Source organism: Pelobates fuscus, chromosome 2 (assembly GCF_036172605.1).
Source record: "Pelobates fuscus isolate aPelFus1 chromosome 2, aPelFus1.pri, whole genome shotgun sequence".
NCBI classification, from domain to species: Eukaryota; Metazoa; Chordata; class Amphibia; order Anura; family Pelobatidae; genus Pelobates; species Pelobates fuscus.
Genome location: NC_086318.1, coordinates 225,288,812 through 225,306,904, shown reverse-complemented (window position 1 = coordinate 225,306,904; position 18,093 = coordinate 225,288,812). Strand labels below are relative to the sequence as shown.

General features: G+C 49.6%; 1 protein-coding gene across 1 annotated transcript in view; it reads left to right on the top strand.

Annotated features, from left to right (window-relative positions):
* Positions 1 to 18,093, top strand: part of LOC134587098 (interferon-induced, double-stranded RNA-activated protein kinase-like) — a 159,703-nt gene that overhangs the window by 131,706 nt on the left and 9,904 nt on the right. The window contains exons 14-15 of the mRNA XM_063443220.1: positions 4,048 to 4,191; positions 4,614 to 4,712. Of these exons, the coding sequence (XP_063299290.1) occupies positions 4,048 to 4,191; positions 4,614 to 4,712 (243 nt within the window). The remainder of the gene's footprint in view (positions 1 to 4,047; positions 4,192 to 4,613; positions 4,713 to 18,093) is intronic.

Here is an 18,093-nt window from a genome sequence, read left to right as displayed (position 1 = left end):
TTCCGAAGTGCGAAGTTGCCGAAGTTCCGAAGCACAATATTGCCCAAGTACTAATATACTTACCCAGTGAAAGAAGAAGAATGTTACATTGTATACAATTTTAAATAAAAAGTATACAAACATAGCCAGGATCCAGCTGTAAGCATTTGCAAAACTTACAACAATAAAGTAACATACAGTCATATAAAATGTATGTTACTTAGCCTGTCAATGTAATGACAGGAATGAATAAGTAGATAACTCCCTAACTCCAACGGTATTAGGGAGCTATCTACTAAAACAGTGATGGCGAACCTATGGCACGCGTGCCACAGGTGGCACGCCGGGCCCTCTCTGTGGGCATGCGGCCGTAGGTTCGGCATCACTGCAGAGTAGGCACCTGCCTGCCCGAAACGGCAGGCGCCTACTCTGCTTCCTTGTCGGCAGGACCGGAAGCAGGGGGGAGGCATCTAGGAAACAACTCTCCTGTCCTCCCGCGAGCTGAGTGGAGCGTTGCCGTGCGTTACCATGTCAACGCTCCACACAGCATCGCGCGGGAGGACAGGAGAGAGGCAGCCTACATAATTACCACCACCGGACCACCAGGGTTAGCTGTGTGTCCCCCCCCTCCCCTTCACCAAAGGTAAGATGAAGGGGGGGGGTGGAATACTGATTCAGTATGCTTTTTAAAAACAAAAACAAAAAATCTTTTTTAATGTATCTTAAAACCTCCCCCCAACAGAACACTCCTACCCCCCCCAACAGAACAACCCTACCCACCCCCCAACAGAACACCCCTACCCCCCAACAGAGCACCCCTAACCCCCAACAGAACAGCCCTACCCACCCCCCCAACAGAACACCCCTACCTCCCCAACAGAGCACCCCTACCCCCCCACAGAACACCCCTACCCCCCACACAGCACCCCTACCACCCTACACAGCACCCCTACCCCCACACACAGCACCCCTACCCCCCCCCACACACACACAGCACCCCTACCCCCCCCACACACACAGGACCCCTATCCCCCACACGCAGCACCCCAACCCCCCCACACACACACAGCACCCCTACACCCCCCCACACACACACAGCACCCCTACCCACACACACACGCCGCACCCCTACCCCCCCACACTTCCACACACACAGCACGCCTACACCCCCACTCCCCCACAGCACCCCTACCCTCACACACAGCACCCCTACCCCCCCACACACTGCACCCCTACCCCCCACCCCACACAGCACCGCTACCCCCTCTCACACACAGCACCCCTCACACACAAACACATACACTGCACCCCTCAATGCAGTATATGTGTGTGTATTCAGCAGTGTGTGTGTGTGTATTCAGCTGACTGCGTGTGTATTCAACTGACTGTGTGTATGTATTCAGCGGACTGTGTGTATGTTTGTGTGTGTGTTTGTATTTAACAGACTGTGTGTGTATTTAGCAGTCTGTGTGTGGATGTATTAAGCAGTCGGTGTATAAACATGTTCAGCTGTGTGTATGCATTGCATTTGTTGGAGATACTAATAAATATGTGCTTAATTTTATCTATTAATATCATTATTTAAAATTTGTATAATTGAACTCTCTGTGTCTTCTAAAACAAAAGATGTTAACTAGTAAGGACAACTGTACGAGTTGTTTTTTCTGAACATAAATCTCAGTATTCAGGTTTAATTGCCGTGTTGGCACTTTGAGGAAAAAAAAGTTGACATGTATTGCGGTTTGGGCACTCTGGCTCAAAAAGGTTCGCCATCACTGTACTAAAAGGCTGAAAGACCTAAATTGGTCTTTCAGCCAAATTTACTAATACTAAGTAAAGATTACTTAGTATTAGTAAATTATGCCCCTACTCGCTATACCGCGAGTAGGAGCATGTCTAGTAAACAGTGAGCAGCCTGTGGCTGCTCACTGTTAAAAAAAAAATAAAAAGGTCCCCCCTATTGTCCTCCCCCCGGCCCCCACCCCTGAGCGGCGGGTGCGGGCCCTAAATCAGAATAAGGGGGGGACCTAATGTCCTCCCCCCTGGCCCCCACCCCTGAGCGGTGGCTGGGGGCCCTAAATTATAATAAAGGGGGGACCTAATGTCCTCACCCCTGAGTGGTGGGTGGAGGCCCTAAATTATAATAAAGGGGGGACCTAATGTCCTCACCCCTGAGCGGTGGGTGGAGGACCTAAACACTAATAAGGGGGGGGACCTAATGTCCTCCCCCTGGCCCCCACCCCTGAGCGGTGGGTGGAGGCCCTAAACACTAATAAGGGGGGGGACCTAATGTCCTCCCCCCTGGCCCCCACCCCTGAGCGGCGGGTGGGGGCCATAAATTGGAATAAGGGGGGGACCTAATGTCCTCCCCCCTGGCCCCCACCCCTGAGCGGTGGCTGGGGGCCCTAAATTATAATAAAGGGGGACCTAATGTCCTCACCCCTGAGCGGTGGGTGGAGGCCCTAAACACTAATAAGGGGGGGGACCTAATGTCCTCCCCCCTGGCCCCCACCCCTGAGCGGTGGGTGGAGGCCCTAAACACTAATAAGGGGGGGGACCTAATGTCCTCCCCCCTGGCCTCCACCCCTTAGCGGCGGGTGGGGGCCAAAAATTGGAATAAGGGGGGGACCTAATGTCCTCCCCCCTGTCCCCCACCCCTGAGTGGTGGGTGGGGGCCATAAATACTAATAAGGGGGGAGGACCTATTGTCCTCCTCCCCGGCCCCCACCCCTGAGTGGTTTGTGGGGGCCCTAAAAAAATGTCCACCCCCCCAGGTGACTAGGGGGCCCCAAACCCCTAGTCACCCCCTCCCCCCCAAAAAAAATTATCCCTACCTACCCCCCTCACCCTAAAAATAATGAGGGGGGGGGACCTTTAACTAAGTACCTCTAAAAAAAATTTAACTTACCATTCGATGTTTTCTTTCTTCTAAAATCTTCTTTTTTCAGCCCCAAAAAAGGGCAAATAAAAAAACATAATAAGAGACGCAGTAAAAAAATAAAAATTAAAAAAACGAGCGCAAAAAAAAATAATCCATCTTCACCCAGCGAGGGCTCAGCGCAGACTCAGCTCTGCAGGGTGGTGGAAGGCTTATAAAGTCTTATAAAGTCCAGTGTGAAGTTCCCACAGTCTGTGTTGATTTAAGGAGCCATGTCATCTGCTGGTGTTGGTCCACTGTACTTCATTAATCCAGGGTTAACGCAGCCGTCTACCAGGAGACTTTGGAGCACTTCATGCTTCCTTCTACAGATGAGCTTTATGGGGATGCTGACTTCATTTTCCAGCAGGAGTTGGCACCTGCCCACACTGCCAAAAGCACCAAAGCCTGGTTCAATGACCGTGGGATTACTGTGGCCAGCAAACTCGCCTGACCTGAACCCCATAGAGAATCAATGGGGCATTGCCAAGAGAAAGATGAGAGACATGAGAGCGAACAATGCAGAAGAGCCGAAGACCACTATTGAAGCATCCTGGTCTTCCATAACACCTCAGCAGTGCCACAGGCTGATAGCTTCCCTGCCACGCCGCATTGAGGCAGTAATTGCTGCAAAAGGGGCCCAAACAAAGTACTGAGTCCATATGCATGCTTATACTTTTCAGAGGTCCGATATTGTTCTATGTGCACTCCTTGTTTTATTGATTGCATGTAATATTCTAATTTACTGAGATTGTGGATTTAGGGTTTTCATGAGCTGTAAGCCATAATCATCGCACTTATGACAAATCACGGCTTGAACTATCTTGCTTTGCATGTAATGCATCTATCTCATAAATTAGTTTCCCCTTTTACGTTGCATTACTGGAATAAATGAACTTTTGCACGATATTCTAATTTTTCGAGTATCACCTGTATGTACTCTAAAATGGAATCACCAATATTGCCACAAAATGTGACATTTTGAAGGTTTGCATTTTGCTCTGCTCATAAATTAATGTATTCAGGGTGGACTATCAATCTCTCTGTTGCTAACCTACAACTTGGAAGTCTGCATTAATTTATCACATATAAGTAGGATATGTACTGTGCATATTTTTTATAACAACGTTTTTTTAAACTTTTTATTGCAGCCTGCAAACATATTATTTACTGAAGAGGGAAAGATAAAAATAGCTGACTTTGGCCTTGTGACTACAATGACTGGGGAACATGATGAACAAGCACTGCAGCGTACCCAAAACACCGGGACACCATCCTATATGGCTCCAGAGCAGGTATATTTTTAAAAACATTAGTACAACTAATTGGATATTATTTTCACAACTTTTTTTTAAAGAGCTATGGAGCTTTTTAAGTCAGACTGTTTAATGACATTTCTAATAAAATGTCACCAATGTCTATCTTTAATTTTAATTGCATTAAAAATAATTTATTACGATTACACTTTATCTATGTGAATAAAATAATCTTATAAACATTTAAACATTGTGTATCTTTGCAGGTTGCAGGCTTCCACAACACTGCAGCTCACTATTTAAATATGTATGTATAGGTGTATATATACTTTTTTTTTTAATGCTAGTCTATTATGCTTATTTTATAACAGTACTAAGTAGTATTACTTACAGTAATTGTTGCAAATGCTATAGATAAGTGATAATGCAGTTATATATTTATATTTGTTTTCTCTCCGCAGAAAAAGGACATGTATGAAAATGAAGTTGACATATTTCCTTTGGGATTAATCTTGTTTGAACTGTTGTGGATATATGGCAGTCATCATGAGAAATCTTATGTGGGTGTTAATTTAGCTATGTAGACATATAATGTTGTTATGCTATAAGAACATAGATAATGTGTTCTAGAACTATAGGAGACTTATGCTGCAGATGGAAAACCGAAAATGTCTAACTTAGTCTTGGGTTTTCTTTTATTAACATATAAAGGTATGCATAAACATTGTCTTATATAAGATTATGGCCTCCAAGCTTTCCAAAACATCCAAAATTGTTTCAACGGCTTTAATCTTGATAACATCAGACTTAACATGCTATGTGCGACGGAGCTCCTGTACTTCGATCGAGTATCTCCACCCGATCCACTTCCTAGTTTCTTGCAGGGACCCTGAAACGCTTCTGCCCCAGTCACCGCACCTTGACTGGGGTTCTTCTGAGGCTTTTGCACCCAACCAGGCTGCAGCTTTCCTTCCAGGCAGGTATTGTCCCCTCTACCTATTCTGCTGCAGTCCTTCTTCCAGGCAGGTATCGTCGCCTCTGCCTATTCCACTGCAGCTCTGCTTACAGTGATTACATTTATTGCCTTTACAAAGGCAATTGCGGATCTCAGGCCTAGTTCTCTAGATTTATCCCAGAGCTAGAAGGATCATGAAGCCAACCAACAGGTCCAAAGACTCTTTCACTGGGATCCCTAAATATCCACACAGAGCACCCATTTCCAAATAGAACTAGCATACCACTCTTTAATTTTAGTCAGGATCAGCCCAACATCCCCAGGACGTACTTGGAAACCAGAGTAATCTGAATGTACCTTTCCTGGTTAAATACTTTGTTATTATTATATGCTTATAACATTTACATTAATGTGACAACTCAATGAAAATACAAACAGTCAAATCATAGCAGACAACATACAGGAATTTATAACACAATGACATATTTATAATGGAGTGGGGAAGACAACAATTTACAGAAAATATCTCTCCTGCCTGCAGAATTATCAATATGCAAATCTACCGGAATATGCAAATTAGCCAACCTTGCTATTGAGGTAGTACATATTGCTGTTGCTAGATTCTTGCAACCAACAGATAACGCTGTACAGGCTCCACAGCCAAATCCACCTAGTTGATGCAAGCCTTAGCAAGGCAGGAGAAAACACTAACATTAACCCCAAACAACCACATTACTGTCAGGGTACCTGTGGTCTCTACCTCCGAAAGAGGTAGAGACTTAGCTGTTCCTCCATCCAGACGGTCTGATGGCTCCCTTCCCCGCGGTCTATCCGGTCATGCTAGGCCGGCCGCGAGGGAGTGACTGCCTTTTACAGCATCTAGGCAGGAAGTAGTCATCAGGACACTCCCCCGGAACGACCTGTCAGTCAATTGCTGCAGGACCAATCAGGACGCCTCGGAGGCGTGGTTACTGCTCTGAACAGGGTATTTAACAGAGCTTCTTTCATTAGCTCATTGCCCTGTCGTGGTTCTAGCTTGTTCTAGTCACTCAGTGCTTGTGTATTCTTTTTTTTTTTTGACAATCTTTATTTTCAAGAATCAAACGTATACATGACATGTAAACAGGGTTAGCTGGAAAGTACCTCTAGCATTATAGACATATATGTAAAACTCCGGTGTGTGGCAGAAGGGTTTACATCATAGCAGAGTTACAGCAAAAAAGAGCCCCATACGGAGCCTTTTAAATAAACATAGGATGCAACTGATAGGCAGGTTGGTTAGTGCATCTGCAGGGAGCCACAGAAGTCTGCTTGTGGTCCAGAGTATGTAATATAAGACAGATGTGGGTAACTGCAAGTCAGTGATGCGTACATAGGTTAATCAAGGGTGTGGTGTAGAATACAAAAAGGGTTTGGGGCAAGAATCTGCCAACATTAGGGAGTTTCCGTTCTAGTAGCTGACAACAATAAAACCAGGTATGAATCACATGCGGGGTCACTCGGCTCAGTTGTAGTGTGAGTCGTGGACTCCTCTTACGTGAATGCAAACTGTGACAGTCAGCGAACGGGGTATGGGGTACCAAATGATGGGGTAAAGGTATGCGCCTATGTCCCGATACCAAGTCTGGAGGTAGGTACGGAGCAGTCTGGCGGTTATAGGTAGGGGTCGTCAGTCCCAGCTGTCAAGGAATCTGGGACGGTCAGAGTCTGTCCAGTCGGCGAACCAACTTGAGGGAGGCCGTGCAGGCCAGGATGTGAGGGTTCAACAGTTCTGTGTCCGAGTTCTGGGTATGAGTGACAGGTGTGAAGGGGAAGGCGAGGTGTGGGCGGTTTATGGTCGGTGTTTTAGTGCAGGTGAGCGGGGGGGGGGAGGGGAGGAGAGGGGGGTGGGGAAGAGGGGGGGGGGGGAGGAGGATCCACGGTTCCCGTCCCATCCATCATGAGGTACCACAGCCATGGCATCCAGGCGCGGTCGCATTTCTCCAGTCTGCCCTGTAGGGCAGCCGTGAGTGATTCCATGTGGTGTATCTCCCCCACTTTGTCTAGCCACCGCTGGAAGGTGGGTGCACCCTTTTGTCTCCACTGGGTGGGGATCAATACTAAGGCTGCGTTCAAGAGGTGTCTAACCAGGGATTTCTTGTAGGCCGCGATAGACATGTCCGTGTGGTGTAATAGCATGGTGAGAGGGTGAAAGGGGAGGGTGATGTCTGTTATAAGACGGACGGCTTCTCTGATTTGCGTCCAAAAAGGCACAATGTCGGGGCAAGCCCACCAAATGTGGAGGAAGGAACCGTCCTTGCTACCGCATCTCCAGCATTCCTTAGGGGATTCCGGGTCTATACGGTGTACAACGTCGGGGGTTCTATACCAGCGCGTGAGTATCTTAAAGCCTGTTTCCTGAAACTTAGAGCTGATGGAGGTTTTGTGTGTAAGTGCAAAAATCTTGTCCCAGTCCCGGTCCGTGAGTGCGGTCCCTGTTTCCTCTTCCCATTTAGCTATATATCTAGGGTGTGTCTGGTGTTCGCTATCAAGCAATGTCGCGTACAGCAATGATATTCCCTTGTCCGGGTGGGTTCGGGCGGTGCACATTGACTCAAACTGTGTGGGGGGTCTGTGTAGGCACATTTTGTTCGAGAAGGCGTTATAGTAGGCCCTTATCTGAGCATAGTGGAAGTAGTCTAGACCCGTGGGGGTCTTGTCTCCCAGGATGGTCGTAAGGGGTAGGAGTCGGTGTCCCTGTAGGAGCTGTCGGAAGCTAAGCCAATCTGAGGCGGTGAAGGAGCGCAGGTCTGCTGGCGTGAGACCTCCACCCACCTCCGGGTTGTGGGTAATGGGTGTAAGGGGGCTGTCGGTGGTGGTGAGCTGGCGCGTATACCGTAGTGAGCACCATACTCGCAATGTGGCGTCGATCAGAGGGTTGCCCGTTTGTAGCGAAGTTAAAGTGAGAGAGCTGAGCCACAGGCGGGATGGGAGAGCGCCCCCCGCCTGTGCCTGTTCAATGGAGACCCACTGCTTAGCCGTGGGGTGGGCGTGCCAGTCTATCACCCTGAGCAGGTGTGTCGCGTGGTAGTACCCTTGAGGGGAAGGGAGGCCCGCGCCTCCTTTACGTTTGGGGCGTTCTAATAGTGCTCTGCTAATCCTGCTTGCCTTCCCATTCCATACAAACTGCCGTATGGCTGTGTTTAGCGATTGAAAGTATGACTTGGGGATAGTGATGGGGATAGCCTGGAACAGGTACAAGAGGCGCGGGAGTATATTCATTTTTACAACGTTGATTCGTCCGAACCAGGAGACATAAAGATTCCTCCATCGTTGCAGGTCTGACTGTATCACCGCGAGTATGGCGAGGAAGTTCAGTCGAAACAGGGATGATAGGTCGCTGGGCAGCCATACGCCTAGATATTTAAGTTTGGAGTCACACCACGAGAAGCGGAACTGGGATTTTAAGTGAGCGACCCTCTCAGCTGCGAGGGATATCGGTAGGGCTTCCGATTTGCTCATATTGAGTTTCAGATTGGATATGTCGCCAAAGGTCCTGAAGGCACGGAGAAGGTTGGGGAAAGAGATCGTGGGGTTGTCTAAAAAGAATAACATATCGTCTGCGTAGGCCGCAACCTTATGTTCCGAGTGGTGGAGTCGGTATCCGCTGATACCCCCATCCCGTCTGACCGCCTCTAGAAAAGGTTCCAGAGTGAGGGCAAACAGGAGGGGGGACAGGGGACACCCTTGTCTAGTTCCGTTCCGGATGGAAAAGGGGGCCGAGAGAGCGCCGTTCACCCGAATGCGGGCCGTAGGGTCTGTATACAGGGAGAGGATCCATGAGCGGATATTGGGGCCAAATTGCATATGGCGAAGGGTGGCTTCGAGGTATAGCCAATCTACCCGGTCGAAGGCCTTCTCCGCGTCTGTGGAGACCAGGATTAGGTTCTTCTTCGTCGACCGGGCAGAATGGATCATGTGTAGGGCCCGGATAGTGTTATCGCGCGCCTCACGTCCCGGGATGAATCCCACCTGATCCGGGTGGATAAGGGTAGGGAGAGCTCGGGAAAGTCTCATGGCTATGGCCTTGGCGAAGAGCTTGAGGTCTGCGTTAAGGAGGGAGATCGGTCTGTAGCTCCCGCATTCAGCGGGATCTTTGCCCTCCTTTGGGATGACCGTCACGGTGGCGCGTAAAGTGTCTGTTGGGAACCGACCCTCTTCTAGCAGAGAGTTGAAGCCTAGTACCAGGCGTGGGAGCAGCACGTCCCCGAACCTGCGCAGATACGAGACGGGTAAACCGTCCGGGCCTGGGGCCCTGTGGGTTTTAGATCGCTTAAGCGCAGCGGCTAACTCTTCCACTGTGAGTGGTTGTTCTAGTTCCTCGGCCAGGCCCTCTGGTAGCGTGCGGCCTACGTGTTCCGTGAGGAAGTTCTCTATGTTGCGCAGGTGTTGGGGCGCATCAGCACGTCGGGTAGTGTTGTCGATGTTGTAGAGCTCTTCATAGAAGAGCCTAAAAGTCTGTAGTATATCAGTCGGTGACCTTTTCATTGTCCCGTCCCGTCCCTTGACCTGGTGTATGTGGTGCTGTCTCTGTCTCTGTGTCAGGGTGCGTGCCAGTGTCCTACCGCATTTGTCTGAAAACTCGTAGAAATGTCTGTTGGATTTGCGAATGGTGAGTAATAAGTTCTGGGATAGGAGGTCTTTAAGCCGTCTTCGCGCGTCTGTGAGGTGGCGGTAGGTGTCTTCTGCGTGGTCAGTCTTATGTCGCGTCTCAAGGGAAGCTATTTCGCGTGTCAGGTCTTGTATCTTAGCGGCATGTTCCCTCTTCCGTTGGGTGCATAGACTAATCAAGTGTCCCCGTATGACGCATTTATGTGCCTCCCAGACAGTGAGGGGGGCGACGTCCGGCGTGTCGTTTTCGTCAAAATATTGGGTCAATATTTGGGCTACGCGTGCGGTAGTTTCGTTGTCCGTCAGTACGTTCTCGTTAAGTCTCCAGTGGCGTTCACTGGGTTTAAAAAGCGGTGATTTGAGGGTAACCTGGACCGGTGCGTGGTCCGAGTCATGTTGTATGCCAATGGAGGAGTCTATTAGGAAGGGGAGGTATTCCTGCGCGAGGAAGATGTAATCTATTCTACTGTATCTGGCGTGGGCGGCCGAGTAGCAAGTGTAATCCCTGTCCTCTGGGTGCACCACCCTCCAGCAGTCAATTAGGCCTGATTTAGCCAGGGATTGTTTAGCTTGACGTATACAGTGTAGGGGAATGGCGCTGGTACCCATGGACGAGTCCATCCGTGGGTCCAGTGGAATGTTGAGGTCTCCGGCCAGAATCAGCGTGCCCTCTCGGAATTTGTCTAACAGCGTGAGGGTTTTAGTCAAGAACCGGTGCTGTCCCTTGTTAGGGCAGTATACCGTAGCGAAGGTGTACTTATGGTCGGCAATTTCGCCTTTAACAAATATATATCTACCCAGGGGGTCAGCCTGTGAGGCGGTGCATGTAAAAGGGGTGTTATGGGAGAAAATAATGGCAACCCCTGCGCGTTTGGCGTCGGGATGATTGGCATAATAGCCTAGGGGGTATCGTTTATCCCTGATCTGGGGGGCGTCCCCCCCTTTCAGGTGTGTTTCCTGGATGAATGCCACCGAGGTCCTCTGAGCCCAGAGGGAGCGTAGTAAATGTTTCCGCTTTTCGGGGGTGTTAAGGCCTCGGACATTATGCGTCCTGAGGAGTAAAGGTGCAGGCCGATAGCCCGATGCCATGGCTGAGCACAGGCTCAAGCTGCGGGGGGGTCGGACCGTGGGGTTCCGACGGGGGGGTGGTATAAGAAGGGCAGGCTAGGGAGTGGTAGGGGGAGGAGAGGTGAGGGGGGGGATGAGGAGAGAAGGCTGGGAGGGGGGGGCACCTAGTAGGGGGTCAGGGGTTATAGGCAACCGTGGCCCTAGGTCCAGAGAAGAGGACCTTATATACAGGTGGGTCAGTTGCTGGGAGGTCTGGAAGTCGAGTGTGTGAGAACCGTCTGGTGGTACCGGGTGTCACGTTCCCCCGGACCACGTCAGGGTGGTTAGATTGTCGTTCACGGGTCGTTCCGGTCAGTGCAAGAGGGGGGAGCAACAGCTGTGGGGATGGCGGTCTGTGTAAGGGCAGGAAGGTGTCCATGTGGGCCCGTTCGGTGAAGTAGGTCGGCAGTCAGGGCTGCTGGACGGCAGGAGTCGTAGGGAGGCCCGGTCGCGTCAAGTGTGTTTCCCTGTGGGGGGGGGAGGGTGCCTGGGGTGGTGGGCGGGGCAGAGAGAAGGCACAGTCCAATGGGGGGTACATTAGTTTGCTGGGAGCATACCATTCAAACCACATTTCGCTATTATTTACAACAGTTGAATATACAGCAAATAAGACAAGATCAAGCTCCCCGGGTACATTTGGCGTCTCTATCCTAGCCACTGGGCAGAGGAGGGGTCTGCCCTGTCTCTCAGGCATTAAGGGCATCGGCAGTCCGGTAGCGGGTGTAGAGGCTGGTCCGGAACTGCGCGGCGCCCGGTAGAGCGTGGGCGGTGCGTGCGTTAGCTGACATGACACGCCATGTGCCGCATGAGCTATTCAGGCGCGGGCCAAGCTTCCCCTAGGTCTCCCCCCTCCCTCCAACCCCCAACCCAGGAGCGGAGCTGCCGCCCCGATACCAATCTGGGGAGCATGTCGGGGTCGGGCCGGGCCAGCAACTATTAAGAGGCACGTTTAGCAACTGCATGGGCAATAGGTTTCAGGTTAAACTAAACTACTGGTAGCATACACAATAAGTAATAGAACTGTCGATATGCAATAAAACATACAATAAAACATACGAAACCAATCCAAATCCCCCCTTCCCACCAGCACCTAGCCCCCACCTAGCACTGGGTCCCCCCCGTCTAACAGTTGAGAAGGTAATTGGTTCCCGTGGGCTCTAATCATTATCGGGGAGGCTTGCAGTCCAACATGGGCAGCCGGGCGGGGGGTCGGTCGGGCCCTGGGTAGCGTTCAAATGAGGAAGTTCGTTTGCGGCCGATCTGGAGCAGTATTATAAGGGTCCGCACCCGTACCCCACCCAAATGCTGTAGAAAACGTGGCCAACTCGGGTCCCCCCTAGTTACTTTAAGTGTCCCCGGGTGTCCGACCCCGGGCCCCGGTGGTCTGCGTGGGCTAGAAAACAACAGTGTACCCCGTGTGTAATGTAGAATGAGTACTTAGCTGTCATCGATGTCGTTAGGCAGGTACGTCCGCTTACAGGAGCAGTCACAGGGGGGTCAGGTGGCACCGGGGCCGGGTTGATGCGTGATCGGTTATTCTTCGGGCCCGTTAGGGCCTCCCCATCGGAGAGGCTGTGTGTCTCTACGTGCTTGGCTACGGAGCTGTGCGGGTACCTCTGGGTGTTCCGCGCGTGGTGGAGGTTGGTCTAGTATCCAGTTGCGGATGGTGACCGGCGGTAGGTCCATCGATCTCAGGAAGCTGGGTATGTCATTAGGCCATCTCAGGGAGCACCATGTATTCCCCCGTTTGGCTTGGAGGCTGAAGGGGAATCCCCACTTGTAGGGTATGCGTTTCTCCTGCAGAATGTGCGTGAGTGGCCGTAGCGCCCTCCTTGCATCCAGGGTAAGGGCTGACAGGTCCTGGTAAAGCGAGACTGCAGCATCTTGAAAGACGATAGTCTGAGCACGTGCGGCCCTCATGATGGCGTCTTTGAGTTGGAAGGACAGTAGGCAACAAATGACGTCGCGTGGAAGGCCATCTCTTCTGGGAGGGCGAAGGGCCCTGTGGGCTCGTTCAATCTGGTAGTCATCCGGGGCGTCAGCACCCAAAATATGGGTAAAAAGCTGCTTGAGAGCTGTGTCCAGGTTTTCATGCTCTGCCTCCGGTAGGCCTCTAACTCTAATGTTGTTTCGTCGCCCCCTATTATCCAAATCTTCCACTTGTCTACGGAGCTCTAGTAGAACCGAGCCTTGTCTAGCAGTGGCATGGTCGGCAGTTTGGGAGTGCTGGATGGCCCTGATATTCTCCCCTTCCAGTTCCGTAACTCTTTCCTCCAGGGCAGTGAGATCTCTGCGCACCTCCTGGATTTCCTCTCTGATCGCTGCTCGCAGCTCCGTTACCAGCGCAGTTTTGTCGCTTTTGGAGAGCATGTTGGCTGATATAGAGGCCAGTTCTGCGGTAATGTGAGATAACTGGTCACTCCCCACCGGGCCTGGTTCCAGACCCGCGTTGTTGTCCAAGTCCGGAGACACGGCCGCCATTTTGTCCGCATGTTTCGCGGCTCGGGGGCCGTCCGGGTAGGCAAGGAAATCATCCAGCGGTCCGGTGTTTTTCCTCGGTGGGCTCGAGCTTGAGGGTCCTGGGGTGCCCTGGCGTTTCGTTCTCCCCATATTAGGCGTGAAACGTAGCATTTATAAGGGGCTATGTGGTCCGGGTTCGCGGAGCTCCGGCGATGTGCGACTCACTCCATGCACGGCTAGCCACGCCCCCTTGTGTATTCTATTAGCCCTTTTGGTTTTGACCCGGCTTGTTTACCTTACTCTGCTTATCTCTGTTACCCTTGATTCGGCTTGTCTCTCGCTTACCTGTCTTCTGTTACCCTCGACCTCGGCTTGTCTTTGACCATTCTATACTGTACTACTTACGTTAGTCCGGCCATTCTAAGGTCCGGTATACGTATCTGGCTACTGTTTGTACTCTGCGTGTTGGATCCCTGTCCCGATCCTGACATTACGACAGGGCCAATGGATCCTGCAAGTACAAACAGTCAGCTGGCTGCTCCTGATCCTAGGTTTGAAGCCATGGATCACAGAATGGATCAGATGGCGCTTGCGCTACAGGCTCTATTAGCTTGTGCCAATAACCCACCAGAGGAGATACGTAATACCCCTGTTTCTCTTGTCGGTTCAGGTCTAGAGGTAGCCACAGTGGGTGCTTCTTCTCACATTACCCCCCCAGTACGCTATGGTGGGGCTCCTGAGAGGTGTCGTGGTTTTTTAAACCAAATTAGTATCCACTTTGAATTGCAACCTCGCTCTTATCCTACAGATAGGGCAAAAGTAGGATTTATTATCACCCTACTCATTGAGAAAGCTCTGAGATGGGCCAACCCACTATGGGAGAACGATAATCCATTAGTTTATAACTATAACGCATTTGTAGCTGCTTTTAGAAGAACATTTGACCCTCCAGGTAGAAAGGTTAATGCAGCAAGATTACTGTTGCGCCTGAGACAGGAGAACCAAACACTGGTGGATTATGCACTAGAGTTCAGGTCTCTGGCGGCAGAAATCAAGTGGAATGAGCAGGCGTATATGGATGTATTTTTGAATGGCCTATCTGATGTAATCCTTGATGAGGTTGCTACCAGAGAACTCCCTGAGAATTTAGAGGATTTAATTTCGTTCATCTCTCGTATAGATGAACGTCTAAGAGAGAGACAGAACACTCGAGAGAGGAACCAGAGACCTTCTTTTAGGTTAGCTCCCGCTGTTCCAAGTCCTGACTCCACGATATCTTTGCTTACTGAACCTATGCAGATAGGGTATACCCGCCTCTCTGAGGAGGAAAGACAGCACAGGAGAAGAGAGGGTTTGTGTATGTATTGTGGAGCCAAGGGTCATTTACTCTCGAACTGTTCTAACCGCCCGGGAAACGCTCGCACCTAAGTCTCTCTAGAGGACAGGCCTTGGGTGTTTCTATTTTGTCCTCTACTCCTGATTATAAAGATCACAGGCTTCTGCTACCAGTTTCCTTAACTTGGGGGAAGGAAGTAGTAAGGGCTATGGCATTGATAGATTCCGGTGCTGCTGAGAATTTTATCGACCAAGCCTTTGCTAGTAAGAACAATTTCCCATCCCAGCTAAGGGAGACACCTTTGGCCGTTGAGGCCATAGATGGTAGACCACTACTAGACCCTGTTATCTTTCGTGAGACCATACCCATTAATTTAAATGTTGGTATCCTACACGTGGAGAATTTATCTCTTCTGCTCATTTCGTCTCCTTCCGTTCCCATAGTTCTGGGGTACCCATGGTTGAAAAAACATAACCCTATTATCGATTGGGAGTTAGGAGAGATACTCTCGTGGGGCCAGGGCTGCCAGGATCGGTGTTTGTGCAAGGTTTCTCCATTAGCTAATATTAACATACCGGAGAATCCTACTCAGTCCACAGAAAGACAAATACCAGACCTTTACCTAGACTTAAGGGCAGTGTTTGACAAGAAGAATGCTGATTCTTTGCCTCCACACAGGTCATTTGACTGTAAGATTAAGCTTCTACCCGGCACTATGCCTCCGAGGGGCCATGTATATCCTTTGTCTGTTCAGGAAAACTCGGTTCTAGAGGAGTATATTCGGGAGAATTTAGAAAAGGGATTCATCAGGAGGTCTTCTTCTCTGGCCGGGGCTGGGTTCTTTTTCATTAAGAAGAAGGATGGCACGCTGAGACCTTGTATCGATTACCGAGGCTTGAATAAAATAACTGTCAGAAATGCCTATCCTATCCCACTGATTACCGAGTTATTTGATCGTCTTAAGGGCTCCAAAATCTTCACCAAGTTAGATCTCAGAGGGGCTTACAATTTGGTGAGAATCCAGCAAGGTCACGAGTGGATGACGGCATTCAATACTCGGTATGGCCATTACGAATACACTGTTATGCCATTTGGACTAGGCAATGCTCCTGCAGTATTTCAAGATTTGATTAATGAGGTACTTAGGGAGTTTCAGCATGATTGTGTTATTGTTTACCTGGACGACATACTAATACACTCTAAGGAGATTGAGACTCACCATAGACAGGTCAGAAAGGTATTGCACAAGCTGCTGCAACATGGTCTATATTGCAAATTGGAGAAGTGCAGTTTTGATCAGTCTCAGGTAGACTTTCTTGGATACGTGATTTCTGGGGAAGGTTTTAAAATGGATCCTGTAAAACTTCAATCTATTTTAGACTGGCCCTTGCCCAAAGGACTCAAGGCTATCCAAAGGTTTATTGGTTTTTCCAACTTCTATAGGCGCTTCATTAAAGGATACTCCTCTATCATTGCGCCTATTACCAATATGACCAAACAAGGGGCTGATACTAAGTTCTGGTCTAAGGAGGCTCTGGGTGCTTTCAAGACTCTCAAGGAACTTTTTGCCTCGGCTCCCATTCTAGTCCATCCTGATACGACTCTGCCTTTCTTGCTCGAGGTCGATGCCTCTGAGACAGCAGTTGGGGCTGTTCTGTCTCAAAGGTTAGGGGTGGATAAACCGTTACACCCTTGTGGTTTCTTCTCTGAGAAATTTTCTGGGCCTGAGAGCAGATATGACATCGGGGAAAGGGAACTGTTAGCAGTCATTAAAGCCTTAAAGGAGTGGAGACATTTGTTGGAGGGGACCCTACACCCTATTACGATTTTGACGGACCACAAAAACTTGTCCTATATTGGGGAGGCTAAGCGCTTATTCTCTAGACAAGCTCGTTGGTCCTTATTCCTGACTCACTTCAATTATGTACTGACTTACAGACCTGGTTCTAAAAACTCTAAAGCCGATGCATTATCTCGCCAATATGAACCTTCTACTGTACCTGAACCAGTTCTTTCTTCTATAGTTCCGAAATGCAATATCATTGCTAATACGAATCTCAGGATTCATTCTCCATTATTGGCCGAGATCATTAAGTTGCAACATCTAGCACCTAAACAGACTCCTGCAGGCCGTCATTTCGTTCCTCCTGCTCTTCAACTGGAACTTTTACAGTGTTTACATAATAGCAAGATGGCGGGACATCCTGGTATTCGCAAGACTTACGCGTTGATCTCTAAGGACTTCTGGTGGCCTGCTTTACGGAGGGATATTGAGGAGTTCATCGCTGCATGTGAAGTTTGTACTAAAACCAAACAACCCCATACGCTTCCATGTGGATTCCTGCAACCCTTGGAGGTTCCAGAAAAACCATGGTCCTGTTTGGCCATGGACTTTATTGTCGATCTACCTATCTCTAAAAGACAGACTGTTATCCTCACCGTGGTTGACAGGTTTACTAAGATGGCACACTTCATTCCCCTGCCTAAACTCCCGTCTTCTCCCGAATTGGCAGAGATATTCACTAAGGAGATTTTTCGCCTACATGGGATACCCTCTCAAATTGTATCGGACAGAGGCTCCCAATTTGTTTCCCGCTTTTGGAGGTCCTTCTGCTCTCAACTTGGTATTAAATTAAACTTTTCTTCTGCCTATCATCCTCAGTCTAACGGAGCTGCTGAACGTACCAACCAGAAAATTGAACAATATTTACGATGCTTTGTTTCTGAACACCAGGATGATTGGGTCGGTTTGATTCCTTGGGCGGAGTTTGGACACAACAATCTCGTTTGCGATTCTACTCATTCAAGCCCCTTCTTCATGAATTATGGTTTTCATCCGTCTATTCTTCCTTCGGATTCTCCTTCCCAGGGGGTACCGTCGGTTGATGTTCATGTTGCCAATTTGAGGAAGTTGTGGGATCAAACTCGACAAATCCTTGTGCACAACTCTATGTTGGTCAAGAAACACGCTGATAAACGTAGAAGGGCGGCTCCGGTCTTTGTTCCTGGTGATAGGGTATGGCTGAGCACGAGGAACATCCGTTTAAAAGTGCCCTCCATGAAGTTCGCTCCTCGTTATATTGGACCCTACAGGGTGCTGACCCGTATCAATCCAGTTGCGTATCGTTTAGCTCTTCCTAATACCTTACGCATCCCGAACTCGTTTCACGTTTCATTGCTGAAACCACTCATATGTAACAGATTTTCCTCCACAATAGCCCCTCCTCGCTCCGTTCAGGTGGAGGGTCAGGAGGAGTATGAGGTTAACTCTATTATTGATTCTCGAATCTCCCGGGGGAGAGTACAATATCTGCTTGATTGGAAGGGATATGGTCCTGAGGAGAGGAGTTGGGTACCTCAGGAGGATGTTCATGCTCCCCGTCTCCGCAGGGCGTATCACTCTCGCTTCCCATCTCGTCCCGGTTCATTCCGC